Source organism: Schistocerca piceifrons, chromosome 1, assembly GCF_021461385.2.
Source record: "Schistocerca piceifrons isolate TAMUIC-IGC-003096 chromosome 1, iqSchPice1.1, whole genome shotgun sequence".
In the NCBI taxonomy this organism is placed as follows: domain Eukaryota; kingdom Metazoa; phylum Arthropoda; class Insecta; order Orthoptera; family Acrididae; genus Schistocerca; species Schistocerca piceifrons.
In genome coordinates, this window is record NC_060138.1 from 336926773 (window position 1) to 336941055 (window position 14283).

Here is a 14283-nt window from a genome sequence, read left to right on the forward strand (position 1 = left end):
GTGTTTGTGAAATGATACACACATTATTGATTTTGTCTCACTTGGAACAGCTTGTGCAGCTCACATGCTAAAGAGATCTGTTTCTTGCTGTCCACTATTATGGCGGTGCGTTGCTTTGGAATATGAGCCGTTTGGCAGTACGAGTGCACAAACCACAACCATACAATAGCTTTGTAGAAGGAAGAATAGCCCAACTATTTTAATACGGTGCAATTCTTAATGTTACGCTGTTGCCTTTTTCTAAAGTATCAGGACGTTTGTCACGAAATTTTCGATATTCTGAAAAAATAGCAATAGCTGCTTTACGCACTGCGCCAACTGTTCCGTTGCAACTTTTCATAAGGTTTGCTTAACAATGAAAAACTGTAACCAGAATGAGTGGGCCTCATCATGGTGCGAAGATCACACCTAGCAACCACCTATGGCTTGATCTACACCTTCCACTCAGAGGGTTTTAAATGCTTCAAAAACATAATCCAAGTCTTTCTTAAATGATTTACTTATCTAAAGTTTTCTCTAAAAACCTCTGTCGCTCCTGGTGTAAGAAATGCCACTAATAAAATGCAGATAATTGTAGGCTGGGATCACGAATCCGTATCAACTCGTAAAAGGTCTTTTGTTTCTAGAGAAGAGGAATATTAGTTCCTTGAAAATAAGGATATTGAAATATATATTGAAAATAATATATTTGGTTAATCGAAATCAGTAGCCTCTTCTCTAAAACGGACAGGAAAAAAAATCATCTCCGGTTCGCAAGGTAAAAGCTGGATAAGTGGCACAGTAATTACGCGCTGGACCGATTCTGTCGTCGACTACGGAATCAATGCTTCTTAAAGCATCAGTACATCACAATATGTTACTTTTCACCTAACAGGCTAGAAGAATTTTCATCTTCATCTGCGCTTCAGGGATCAGCCTGGGTTGAGGTTACAGCTACGTTGACAACCTACAATCCAGAAACTGGACACATTTTGTCCACAAACTTTTAGGGCATGTTTATGGGAACTAACGTGAGACCTTCGCCTATGCTACCATTATTTGCCACATTCCATCGGTCGAAATAGGTGAGCCAACGAAATGATATAACGATATTCCAAACTTATTACGGACAAGTGGTTTTAAATGTTGTCAAACGTCATTTGTAAGTCTAGTGTATTGAGCATATTCTGCATTGGTCAGAAAACTGTGATAGGATACGCGCTGAAGAGTCAATGACCTCCGACTGTAATATTGACGTTTCTGGACAGGCTGGCCAATATAATAGTGGTGAGAAAGTATAATCTCGCGTGAATCGAAGCTTTGTTTACATACAACAAAGAAAGGAGAAGAAGACGTTAGTTTAGCTTTAACGCAAGAACGGCTGCGCAATAAACACAATGGTTGAAACTGGGTCACCAAGCTTGTTAAATGTACTATATAGCGGCTTATGAAGTCATGTACTGAAAGTAACGGGAAGAGCCTTTGAAAGGTTAATCTTATGTTGAGTTCTATTAAACGCAGCCTACGAATTGAACGTATGACAACTTCGTACCATATGTAGTCAACGTTTTGCTACATATAACGCCGCTAGAGTATTTTTATTTTACATGCATTTATTGATATTTATTCATGCATCGTTAGTGGAATGCTTACTGATTAGAAAATAAACCTATGCAATTTTCTGCATTCTATTATAGACCTTCAAAGTTCGTTTAGGACGGTTTTGATACAAGAACTTATCGTAAACGGGCAAGTCGCGCTGCCGTGGAGTGGGGGAGATGCCGCACAGTTCTCCTCATTATCGCCATGTTGCCGTACGAGCGTTAATTTGCTGGCGTCGTTTAGTATTTCTGTTGAAGAGAATTTTTGACTTCACAGCAGTGATTGAAAAGTGAATTTCTTTCGCAGGCAGAGATCTAAATACTCTACCATCGCAACATACCTCCCCACGAGGTAAATAATTCGTTTGTTTATGAAATGACATAAAGATCAAATTTGTGTGCCACAGTTGTTTGTCTTGCCATTTTGGACCATTGTGTGTGACAGTAAGGGTCATTATTGAACGGTGTGGCGGATATTTAATAATTCGCAGGCGTGAGGCATTTGAGATTTCGTTTATTAAATATAATGCTTAGTAAGTGCGACCGTCGTCGCCGTGTCAATAAAATTACTGTAAAACTTCGAATGAATTATCAGAGTACCTTTCAAGAACAGTATAATTCTATTGAAATGACAAGGTCTTTTGTGTCATTTTGTATTAAACAGGTGTTAGTACCTGCGCAGATTGTGCAGCAGAATAATGGAAGAAGTAGACGAAGCAGAAAAAGAAGCTAGCGAAGTTCTACATTCACTTCTCTCCGTTGAACGAATAGAGAAACAGCCACCCACAACGGAAGATGGAAATCAGGTACAGTGCTAATATTTTTTGAGTTCCTTCATTTTTGAAGATGTAGCTTTTGTAGTTTTAACTCAGATTATTGCTTCACACATACCAGTCATGTACACTTCTTGTGGAATATCTCGGGGACACTTCGATGGTTTTGTTCATGTTAATTCCAACTGTGCGTTATTTCACATATTTCCAGTTCTTTACCTGATTTGACTGAAGTTTATTTCGGATTCACCCAAAAATATCATAAAGTGGTTTTAATTTTGGAACAGTAGACTTGCTACTGTAGCTGAAATAGTTTACAATAAATCAATAACCTGGAAAATTTGTGTTACGCTGTCTGCTATTCCTTAAGATCAACATTAGTTTCATTATTTGTACTTCTGTCTCTAAAAATGACTTTGACAAAATACAATGTATAAACTGCCCAACTATTTGTTTCTATAGTAAAGCCAGTTTTTTTCTGTCTTTGTGCCTTTTAAGTATCTCTCCCTCCACCCCACCCCCATCACCAATAAGAATGCATATTTCTTGCTACCCAAGCAGTTATTAGTGAATTGTGTGAATGTTTCTTACTGCAAAACTTGGAAATTAAAGAGTTTTTCTTAACGTTCTTTTTTTTATGAATAGCCTATCAGTGGCTCAAATGCTCTTTTGATCACTGATGATGACAATAATAATAATAATAATAATCCTGTATTGAGTTATATTTTTGTAAGAGGTTTATAGTCACTTGCTTCACGAAATACTGCTGAATGCATTTCTCTGTTTCCTCAACCCTTTTACACATGTCGTTTGTACATCAACCTGTTTTTTATTAGATGTTTAGGTGTATGAAACAGTGCCATACTTTTTTGAGTTGTGCGAATATCGTCATAGATTATTTGGGTCTAGTGCAGCAGGGGATACAACCCGTCGGCTTTGGACAATGACGTCACAAGTCGCCAGATAGCAGTTTACCATTTTCGCTTTTGCTGTTATGTTTCAGTTTCGTTTTTTTACTGATTGTTTAATAAAGTGGATCTGTTTATTCTATCTCGTGAGATTTTTTTTTTTTTTTTTTTTTTTTTTTTTTAAGCCAAAAAACACTTATCAGCCACTGAAGGGAGCTACAACACTAAGAAGGATCGCTTCTCGATTGGCGACTTGTGACGTCAATGTCCAAAGCCGACGGGTTGTATCCCCTGCTACACTAGTTCCGATTATTTTCCAAGTGTGATTGTGCAATTGCTAGGCAAAACATATATTTGAAGATTTCTCATTGACAGCCTTCACTGGTGATTGCGCAATTCCTCCGTGCTACAAAAAAGGCAGTAGAATATGTCGGCAATACCAGTATTTGACTTTAGTTCTGTTTCCATATATTTTGTGCCCCCCCCCCCCCCCCCCCCCCCCGCCCCTCCCTCTTCCCTCCAACTTCGCCTGCTTATGAGTTACACACACATTGCAGTCATCTCCTCTTGCCTCCCTTCCTCTCCCTTCTTTGTCCACCTCGTTCTCCCTCTGTCTCTATGTGCAGGACATATTGAGTGTTTATGTGTTACAATCTATAATTGTTAATGAAATAATGTGAATTGTCTTTGCAGTGCCGTATTAAGAAAATGTCATTCCCATGTAATCGAGACTGCATTGTAGAAATTCTGCAAAGGGAAACTCTCTTCAAATAAGTGGTGTTTGTGGGATGTATACTGTTTTATCCTATCCCATTTCTGTTAAGACGATGGCCTCAATCAAATTGCCAGTGTCCTCATAACGCACAGCTGTGATCCTTGAGCAGTGGACAACATTTGTATTGGTGTAGGCATGCTATTTTACAACAAATAAGCAAAAGTTATCCACTTGTTATTGCTTTAGATCTAATCCTAATATTGCGGCAGATGCAGTGTGCAGGAGCTGCTGCCTCACAAAGTCAGGTGAGGCTAATTTTGTGATGTCTCTATGAAAACACATCAGTACTATGTTGACAGGTATCATTTTGATTTTGTAGGCAATAGCACTTATCAGTTGAATGCTGTCCGAAGCGTTCTGAACTGTTAGAACTTTCCTTACGCTGTGAGGAATATTGGGATGTATTTTTACCATGGTATATGTGTCTATGATCCATTTAAAACCTGTACTGTGTGTCTGTCCATCTCCTTCACCCCCGTCTGTCTGGCTATCTCACCCTCCGCAGTCTCTCTGTATTGTGTCCTCCTCCTCATCTCTGTGGCCATCTCCTCCGTCTTTGTCCATCTCATCCTTTCCCTCTTCATGAATATCTCATTCTTAGCCTTCTCTGTCTGTCTTATTGTCCACCCCCTTTTGGTCTGTCTCGTCCACTCCTCTCTTTGAACTCTCTCTATTTGGAGATAGGAGCTTCTAACCTCCACTCTGCTAATTCCCATATAGCAAAAAGTATGTGTATCAAATTTGGTCATAACCCATCCAGTATACGAGGAGGAGGAGGAGGAGGTGGTGGACACACACACACACACACACACACACACACACACACACACACACACACACACACACACCATATGCCAAGTAAATAATTTCACACTTTTCCTGCTGGTTTCTTTGTATAGGATGCTGGAATAATCATTTTGAAGATATTTGATTTGTTTCATGCACAGGCTAGGATCTGTATCATTTGAAATAAAATATCACCATATTTGACATGTGTAGTTCTAGTGCATGAATTGAATTCCATTATTGATAGGCTCGTTATGAAACTAAAAGAGAACATTTCCTATAAGTCTGTATGAGAGAAGATGTAGAATTTCCTTCTCTCTCTTCTTCTTCCCCCCCCCCCCCCCCCCCCCAACCCCCCCTCCCCCGCTCTCACCAGGTCAGATGCTAGTGAACCTCATGTGTTGTCTTCAGAAAGAATGAGAGACAGCATTCCCGTTGTATCTTATGAAGTTTCTCACAATTTAAACAGTTGGATTCCTTGGTCGTATGTGCACACATGCGGTTGGGGGGAGGGGGGGGGGGGCGGCTAATAGTATTGGGAAAATGAAATAAAATTTAGCTCTGGTACAGAAATCTCCCCTCCCCCCCCCAAAAAAAGAAGAGATCTTGCTTATTCTAGGATAGCTGCTTCGACTTAAAGTAGCTACACTCGAAAATAAAACATTTGTGAAGTTGTTAATGACTATTAAAAATGCGTAAAGAAGTTGAAATGAACATACCTTGGCTAAATACAAGGAAGATAGAAAATGTGCTGAATTACCTCAAAGCCTATAGACAAGAGAATAGAACAAACTGCACAAACTAAAATTTCTCGGAGTATTAGAACTGTTTCTATGCTTTGTACGTATCTGCAGAATTTAAGGATCTCTAGGGGTGACATTTTCTTTCCAACACGCTGTATATGTCATCATTCCTGTGACTTAAGAGTGTCATCTAAAGGCTATACAGTATGATAAATTGGAGGATTGACACTAGAAAATAAGTTCCAGATACTTACATTGAGGTGCCCCAATAATGGGGTGCAGCTCTAGAAGGATTTGGCCCCAGGAGCTCAGCATTCCTGTGCTGAGTGTGGGCTTGACTACTCTGGGATTCCTCAGCTGGGGACTGGTAAGCGACACCAGTCCGCTATCACCGTAAGCTCTGGGCATGCTTCAGCGACCACTGTGCGGCACAGTGGTGTAATTTTGTGTGTTTTGGAGAAGCCTTGGCTTCACGGCGTGGACCATGAGGAAGGTACACACCTCTATAAAAAATCCTCAACCTCAAGGTTTGCTATGTGCTGTTGAGGTAAAACAGTCTCTAGCAGGAAACCTCTGGGGTATCTGCCACCGTCCAGTTGTATAAGGCTTCTTCAGGCATGCAGGGCTCTCCCTGGTTCGACAGTTGTTTCCCCAGCATCTTGTGGGATCCCTATGGAACAGTCTTGTCAAACTACTACTCCTGATGGGATGGGTGACCTGCCAGGTAGTACCTACACCCACTCATCAAAGAGAGCTCAGTTGGTCAGTCCTCTTGAAAAGAAGTCTGAGAAACATAGTAACAAGGCATCAGTGTGCCATAACACTTTGATTGTAATCAACCTTTGAGAAGGTCTCTCCTTTTTATATTTACTATATTCACAATCAAGGCATTGGAAGGCATTGCTGGGTCTCTAAAGACTTCTTAATGGAACACTCAGTAGTTGAAACTGCTAATTCAATCCAAATATCTAAGCCTCTGGGATGTAAGGCTGTAGGTGACTACCCAGATGAGGCTGAGTGGCATAACACCCTTAACTTTAAATGCTTAAATATGTTGTTAGGAAGGCAAAAAGTCTGTGGTATGCAAATAGAATAGCTAATTCACAGGATAAAATTAAAACCATATGGTCAGTTGTGAAGAAAGTGCCTCGTCAGCAACACAAAGTCGACAATATAAAGTCAGTTCGCAGTAAAAGTATTTCTGTTACTGTTAAATCAGATATATGTACAGTATTTAACAATCTTTTCTGAGCACTGCTGGTGAATTAAATAAAAATTTAGTTTCTACAGGGAATCTTGGCAAATTCCTTTCTGAGATTGATGTCTGAAATACTCATCTGTGATATAGACAGGGGGGAGATTGAGTCAATAATTAAATCACTGAAGACTAATGACTCTCATGGATATGATGGGGTGCCTAGCTGGATGTTGAAGTGCAGTGCTGCACATGTTAGCCCTGTGTTTAGCCATATTTGTAATTTTTCCTTTAGGAATGGTCACTTTCCTGAACGATTAAAGTGTCGGTAGTAAACCCGCTTTTTAAAAAGGGAGGAAGAGATAATGTAGACAATTTTAGACCTATTTCTATGCAATCAGTGTTTCTTTTTAACAATATCAGCTTATTCCCAAGCTTTTACTCAGTTAATACTCGGCAGAAATCCAACTTGCATTTGGATCGAACTTCCTTAACTCTTGTGCAGAAAGATGTGCAGTATACTACTGCATTCATTTTCAATAAGCTACCACAAGAATTCAAAAATCATAATAGTAATTCACGTGCTTTCAAATCAAAACTGAAGAGTTTCTTCATGAGTCAGTCCTAGTCTGTCGAGGAGTTCCTTGAAAAATTAAGCTGATTCTTATTGCATTGTTATTGTGTTTACTTAAACTTATGGCTTGGCTTTCTTCGGGTTCATAAACACTTTATTTTTATCTGTTACTACTTTTACGTTGTAATTTCATGCATTAACACGTACCATGACCTTGGAGATTTGCTCCTCAATTTTGTCCTAAGGAACTTGATGTACATATAAGTAAATAAATAAATAAGTAAGTAAATTGGAGGAACCAGAGAGCTGGGAACTGGCTAATGCTGCCCCTGACCTTCCCAGTAGGTCACCGTCTCCAAGGGAGAAAGACATGAATACCCTTCGCTTAACAATGACTTCCACAGACGCTTTTGTGCCACAGTAGAATTTAAAATGAATAGCACTCACATTTGGAAGAATTACAGCTCCTGGTCCAAGAGAAACCGTTATTCATCTACCTACAAGAAACACATCTTAAAGTCACCAACACACGTGCATTACGGGGTTACCACCCATACAGTAAGGACGATGTTACTGGAGACAGGGCTTAAGGTGGAGTGGCTGTTTCAATTGATGACAGGTGCCGCTCCTGTCCGGTCGTATCATGACCATACAAGCACCCTTTAATATCGCAGTGTATTTTTTGTATCTTCCACCTAATGATGCTTTGGCTGCAGACACACTGACAGAAATCTCCCAGGCACTCCCACGCCCATTCCTTGTCGTGGGTGACTTCAGTGCACATAGTGTGCTGTGGGTCCCAGATACCCCTTGCTGCAGGGGTTTGATGCTTGAGTGACTCTTCTATTCTTAGAATACCTGTCTTCTGAACACAGGTCAGATGACACTTTCCCACAGCTACAAAGTGTTTTTCAGTTGTTGACCTTAGTTTTTGTTCCCTAGCTATTGCAGACTCTTTTGATTGGGAAGTGGCTCCACATTTACATTCTAGTGACCACTTCCCAATGTGGATCTGTCTGCTGACTAGGACAGTGGCTGACAGGAGACCATGCAGATGGATGATACAAAGGGCAAATTGGTTGCAGTACAGTTGGCAGGCTACTTTTGAACAAAAGGATTGTTCACTGGAGATGGTGGTCCATATCACTTATGAGACCCAGCAGCTTGCCGCAGAGTCCAGCTCATGGGAACTACTCTGCGGACATTCAAACACTGTCGAACTACAGAAAACCTTCGTGCCTTAAGAGCTACGAGAGCACATACGAGGCAAGTGATAGAAGAACAGGAGGGAATTCATGACTTCCTGGAGGGAATTCATGACTTCTGTTAATTGGTCCACTTCCACTGCCCAAGTTTGGAACTCAATAAGTTGGATTTCAGGCAAGGGCAGTACGCATCTCCTTACAGCCTTGTCAAGTAATGGGGTCTTCATGGACACGCCAGAAGACATGGCTCAGGTTTTAGCTGAACACTTCTTTACTGTCATTATGTCACCCAGACAAGCACCTGCTTGTCAGGTGTTCTGTAGGACTGCAGAGATGAGGAAGCTCAATTTCTTCTCGCATAATGAGGAAGTATAAAACTTTCCATTCTCCATGTGGGAACTGGAATCAGCTTTGTGTGCAGCCAGATACTACTCCAGGACCTGATGAGATCCATTATGACATGCTTCGTCATCTGTGCTCTGAAGTGAAAGGACATCTCGTCTCCTGTTTCAGTTAGATCTGGCTTGATGGACAGTACCCCACAACTTGGAAGGAGGCAATATTAATTCCATTCTGGAAACCAAGCAAGGACCGTAGCGCCCGTAACAGTTATCAGACTGTTGCCCTTACCAGTTGTATGGGTAAGACTCTTGAACACATGGTCAACTGCCATCTCGTCTGACTGATCGAATCCAAAGGTCAGCTGAGCCGCACCCAGTGCAGTTTCAGGAGCTACTGTTTCACCCTTGGCAATTTAATTCTACTGGAGACGTTGATACGTGACCTCAGAAAAGAATATGACTCTACTTGGATGTACAACAGCCTTTGCCAGCTTCATGAATGGGGACTATGTGAACACCTGCCACTTCTTATCCAATCCTTTCTTGAGGACCAATGTTTTTGATATTGTATTGGTGATACCTTGTCTGACTGCTATGTCAAGAGAATGGGGTTCCCTAAGGCGGTGCCCTCATTGTCACATTGTTTGCCATCGCAATCAGTGGCAATTTCCCCGCAGTCAGGAGCCCTGTCAAATGCTCTTTGTTTGTGGATGACTTTGCAGTCCTCTACTCTTCCTCCGATCTTATAGTGATGGCAAGGCAGCTACAGCTGACCATTAGGAAGCTGGAAGCCTGGGTCAGTACAACTGGTTTTTGGTTCTCACCCGAGAAGATTACATGTGTCAATTTTAACGGTGCTTGTCAAAGGTTTAACCAACCAGTGCTCTCAATGGGAGATAATATTTTACATTTTCAAGAAACTATGTGCTTTTTGGGTTTATTGTTTGACTCAAAATTAATTTGGCTCCCACACTTGAAAGACCTATGAACAAAGGGCTGCCAGCCACTGAATGTTTTGAAATGCCTTAGTGGAAAAACATGGGGAGGTTGTAGGTCCCGCCTCCTGCAGTTTTATAGGGCATTTGTTCAATCACAAATTATGACAGTGTGGTCTATAGATCAGCCCATACTTTCTACCTCAAGATGTTAGACGCTGACCATCATGAGGGCATTTGGATATCAACTGGAGCCTTTCGGAGCAGCCCAGTTCAGAGTCCGTGTGAGAGGCTGGTGAACCACCACTCTGGATTTGGCACTGTATCCTTTAGGCTCCACAGGCGCTGAAAATTGCGAGCATCTCCTCAGTTGTTGACATTTAGTGTAGTGGCCCAACCCACCTTTGAACAGCTGTTCAGGAATCCGCCCCATGCGACCAAACCATTTGGTATATATCCTACAGACTGTCTCAAGGATCTGGATCTGTCAGGCATCAAAATACACAGCCAGCGATGGAATGCATTGCTGTCCTGATGTCTTCAGAGGCCCAAAGTGATTTTAAGCTTGACACAGCACAAGAAAACTTGTCCTCCAGATTACGTTTTTAGAACTTTGTTGTAAGCATGTACCACAGCTTCAACATTGTTTTTACAGACAGATCCCAGCAAGAAAATGTCTTTGGTTGTTCTGCTGTTTTCCCTGATAGGGTTTTTAAAGTGCATCTTCCCAAACAGTTTACAAATTATGATGCTGAATTATATAGCATTCTGATCGCACTGGAGAGGATTCACAGACATCATCATAAGAGATTCCTTGTCTGTCCCGACTTGCTTAGTGCACTGCGAGCACTTCACCAAATGTATCCAGTAGACCAGCTGATTCAGCTCATCCCTTACTCCTTACAGTGGCTCCAACACCGTGGCAAGAAAGTGATCTTTTTCTGGGTACCTGGTGACATTGGGATACAGGGAAACGACATGGCCGACAAAGCCTCCAAGGAAGGGTATCCTGATGGTGCCACCAGTAAATATCCCATCCCATTGCATGCCATCATCTCATTTTGTGGCAGATGCATCATGTGTCAGTGGGAGACTGAATGGTTGCAGGTGACAGAAAGGAAGCTGCGGGCACTCAAATCAACCACAAAGGTATGGCAGACTCACGGCTGGAAGGAGGTTCTACTTATTGGACATAGCCCTTTAACACATGGCTTCCTCCTCCAGTGGGAGGATCCACCACTTCGTGAAGTTTGTGGTGTACCACTTTCAGTTCAGCTTATTTTGGGAATGTGTGCTCTATATCTACATCTACATCTACATCTATACTCCGCGAGCCACCTTACGGTGTGTGGCGGAGGGTACTTATTGTACCACTATCTGATCCCCCCTTCCCTGTTCCATTCACGAATTGTGCGTGGGAAGAATGACTGCTTGTAAGTCTCCGTATTTGCTCTAATTTCTCGGATCTTTTCGTTGTGATCATTACGCGAGATATATGTGGGTGGTAGTAATATGTTGCCCATCTCTTCCCGGAATGTGCTCTCTCGTAATTTCGATAATAAACCTCTCCGTATTGCGTAACGCCTTTCTTGAAGTGTCCGCCACTGGAGCTTGTTCAGCATCTCCGTAACGCTCTCGCGCTGACTAAATGTCCCCATGACGAATCGCGCTGCTTTTCGCTGGATCATGTCTATCTCTTCTATTAATCCAACCTGGTAAGGGTCCCATACTGATGAGCAGTACTCAAGAATCGGACGAACAAGCGTTTTGTAAGCTACTTCTTTCGTCGATGAGTCACATTTTCTTAGAATTCTTCCTATGAATCTCAACCTGGCGCCTGCTTTTCCCACTATTTGTTTTATGTGATCATTCCACTTCAGATCGCTCCGGATAGTAACTCCTAAGTATTTTACGGTCGTTACCGCTTCCAATGATTTACCACCTATGGCATAATCGTACTAGAATGGATTTCTGCCCCTATGTATGCGCATTATATTACATTTATCTACGTTTAGGGAAAGCTGCCAGCTGTCGCACCATGCATTAATCCTCTGCAGGTCCTCCTGGAGTACGTACGAGTCTTCTGATGTTGCTACTTTCTTGCAGACAACCGTGTCATCTGCAAATAGCCTCACGGAGCTACCGATGTTGTCAACTAAGTCATTTATGTATATTGTAAACAATAAAGGTCCTATCACGCTTCCCTGCGGTACTCCCGAAATTACCTCTACATCTGCAGATTTTGAACCGTTAAGAATGACATGTTGTGTTCTTTCTTCTAGGAAATCCTGAATCCAATCACAAACCTGGTCCGATATTCCGTAAGCTCGTATTTTTTTCACTAAACGTAAGTGCGGAACCGTATCAAATGCCTTCCTGAAGTCCAGGAATACGGCATCAATCTGCTCGCCAGTGTCTACGGCACTGTGAATTTCTTGGGCAAATAGGGCGAGCTGGGTTTCACATGATCTCTGGTTGCGGAATCCGTGTTGGTTATGATGAAGGAGATTTGTATTATCTAAGAACGTCATAATACGAGAACACAAAACATGTTCCATTATTCTACAACAGATTGACGTAAGCGAAATAGGCCTATAATTATTCGCATCTGATTTATGACCCTTCTTGAAAATGGGAACGACCTGCGCTTTGTTCCAGTTGCTAGGTACTTTACGTTCTTCCAGCGATCTACGATAAATTGCTGATAGAAAGGGGGCAAGTTCTTTAGCATAATCACTGTAGAATCTTAAGGGTATCTCGTCTGGTCCGGATGCTTTTCCGCTACTAAGTGATAGCAGTTGTTTTTCAATTCCGATATCGTTTATTTCAATATTTTCCATTTTGGCGTCTGTGCGACGGCTGAAGTCAGGGACCGTGTTACGATTTTCCGCAGTGAAACAGTTTCGGAACACTGAATTCAGTATTTCTGCCTTTCTTCGGTCGTCCTCTGTTTCGGTGCCATCGTGGTCAACGAGTGACTGAATAGGGGATTTAGATCCGCTTACCGATTTTACATATGACCAAAACTTTTTAGGGTTCTTGTTTAGATTGTTTGCCAATGTTTTATGTTCGAATTCGTTGAATGCTTCTCTCATTGCTCTCTTTACGCTCTTTTTCGCTTCGTTCAGCTTTTCCTTATCAGCTATGATTCGACTACTCTTAAACCTATGATGAAGCTTTCTTTGTTTCCGTAGTACCTTTCGTACATGATTGTTATACCACGGTGGATCTTTCCCCTCGCTTTGGACCTTAGTCGGTACGAACTTATCTAAGGCGTACTGGACGATGTTTCTGAATTTTTTCCATTTTTGTTCCACATCCTCTTCCTCAGAAATGAACATTTGATGGTGGTCACTCAGATATTCTGCGATTTGTGCCCTATCACTCTTGTTAAGCAAATATATTTTCCTTCCTTACTTGGCATTTCTTATTACACTTGTAGTCATTGATGCAACCACTGACTTATGATCACTGATACCCTATTCTACATTCACGGAGTCGAAAAGTTCCGGTCTATTTGTTGCTATGAGGTCTAAAACGTTAGCTTCACGAGTTGGTTCTCTAACTATCTGCTCGAAGTAATTCTCGGACGAGGCAGTCAGGATAATGTCACAAGAGTCTCTGTCCCTGGCTCCAGTTCTGATTGTGTGACTATCCCATTCTATACCTGGTAGATTGAAGTCTCCCCCTATTACAATAGTATGATCACGAAACTTCTTCACGGCATTCTGCAGGTTCTCTCTGAGGCGCTCAACTACTACGGTTGCTGATGCAGGTGGTCTATAGAAGCATCCGACTATCATATCTGACCCACCTTTGATACTTAACTTAACCCAGATTATTTCACATTCGCATTCGCTAATAACTTCACTGGATATTATTGAATTCTTTACTGCTATAAATACTCCTCCACCATTGGCGTTTATCCTATCCTTGCGGTATATATTCAATTCTGTGTCTAGGATTTCGTTACTGTTCACTTCCGGTTTTAACCAACTTTCCGTTCCTAATACTATATGCGCACTATTTCCTTCAATAAGAGATACTAATTCAGGAACCTTGCCCTGGATACTCCTGCAGTTTACCAATATTACGTTAACTTTTCCTGTTTTTGGTCTCTGAGGACGGACGTTCTTTATCAACGATGATAATGTCCTCTCTGGTAAGCCGTCAGGTATTTTATCGTTTCGCCCAAGGGGGGGTCCCTCTAACCTAAAAAACCCCCGTGTGCACGCCACACGTACTCTGCTACCCTAGTAGCTGCTTCCGGTGTGTAGTGCACGCCTGACCTGTCTAGGGGGGCCCTACAGTTCTCCACCCAATAACGGAGGTCGATGAATTTGCAACCATTATAGTCGCAGAGTCGTCTGAGCCTCTGGTTTAGACCCTCCACACGGCTCCAAACCAGAGGACCGCGATCGACTCTGGGCACTATGCTGCAGATATTAAGCTCAGATTGCACTCCGCG

The 14283-nt window shown here is 41.9% G+C and overlaps 1 protein-coding gene across 2 annotated transcripts in view; it reads left to right on the plus strand.

The window, feature by feature from the left end:
* The first annotated feature begins 1787 nt into the window (after positions 1–1787).
* The window catches only part of LOC124787668, a 34352-nt gene continuing 21856 nt past the window's right edge, over positions 1788–14283 (plus strand). For both annotated transcript variants that reach the window (XM_047254484.1, XM_047254492.1), the window contains exons 1-2: positions 1788–1932; positions 2245–2386. In XM_047254484.1, the coding sequence (XP_047110440.1) occupies positions 2279–2386 (108 nt within the window). In that variant the 5' untranslated portion in view covers positions 1788–1932; positions 2245–2278. The remainder of the gene's footprint in view (positions 1933–2244; positions 2387–14283) is intronic.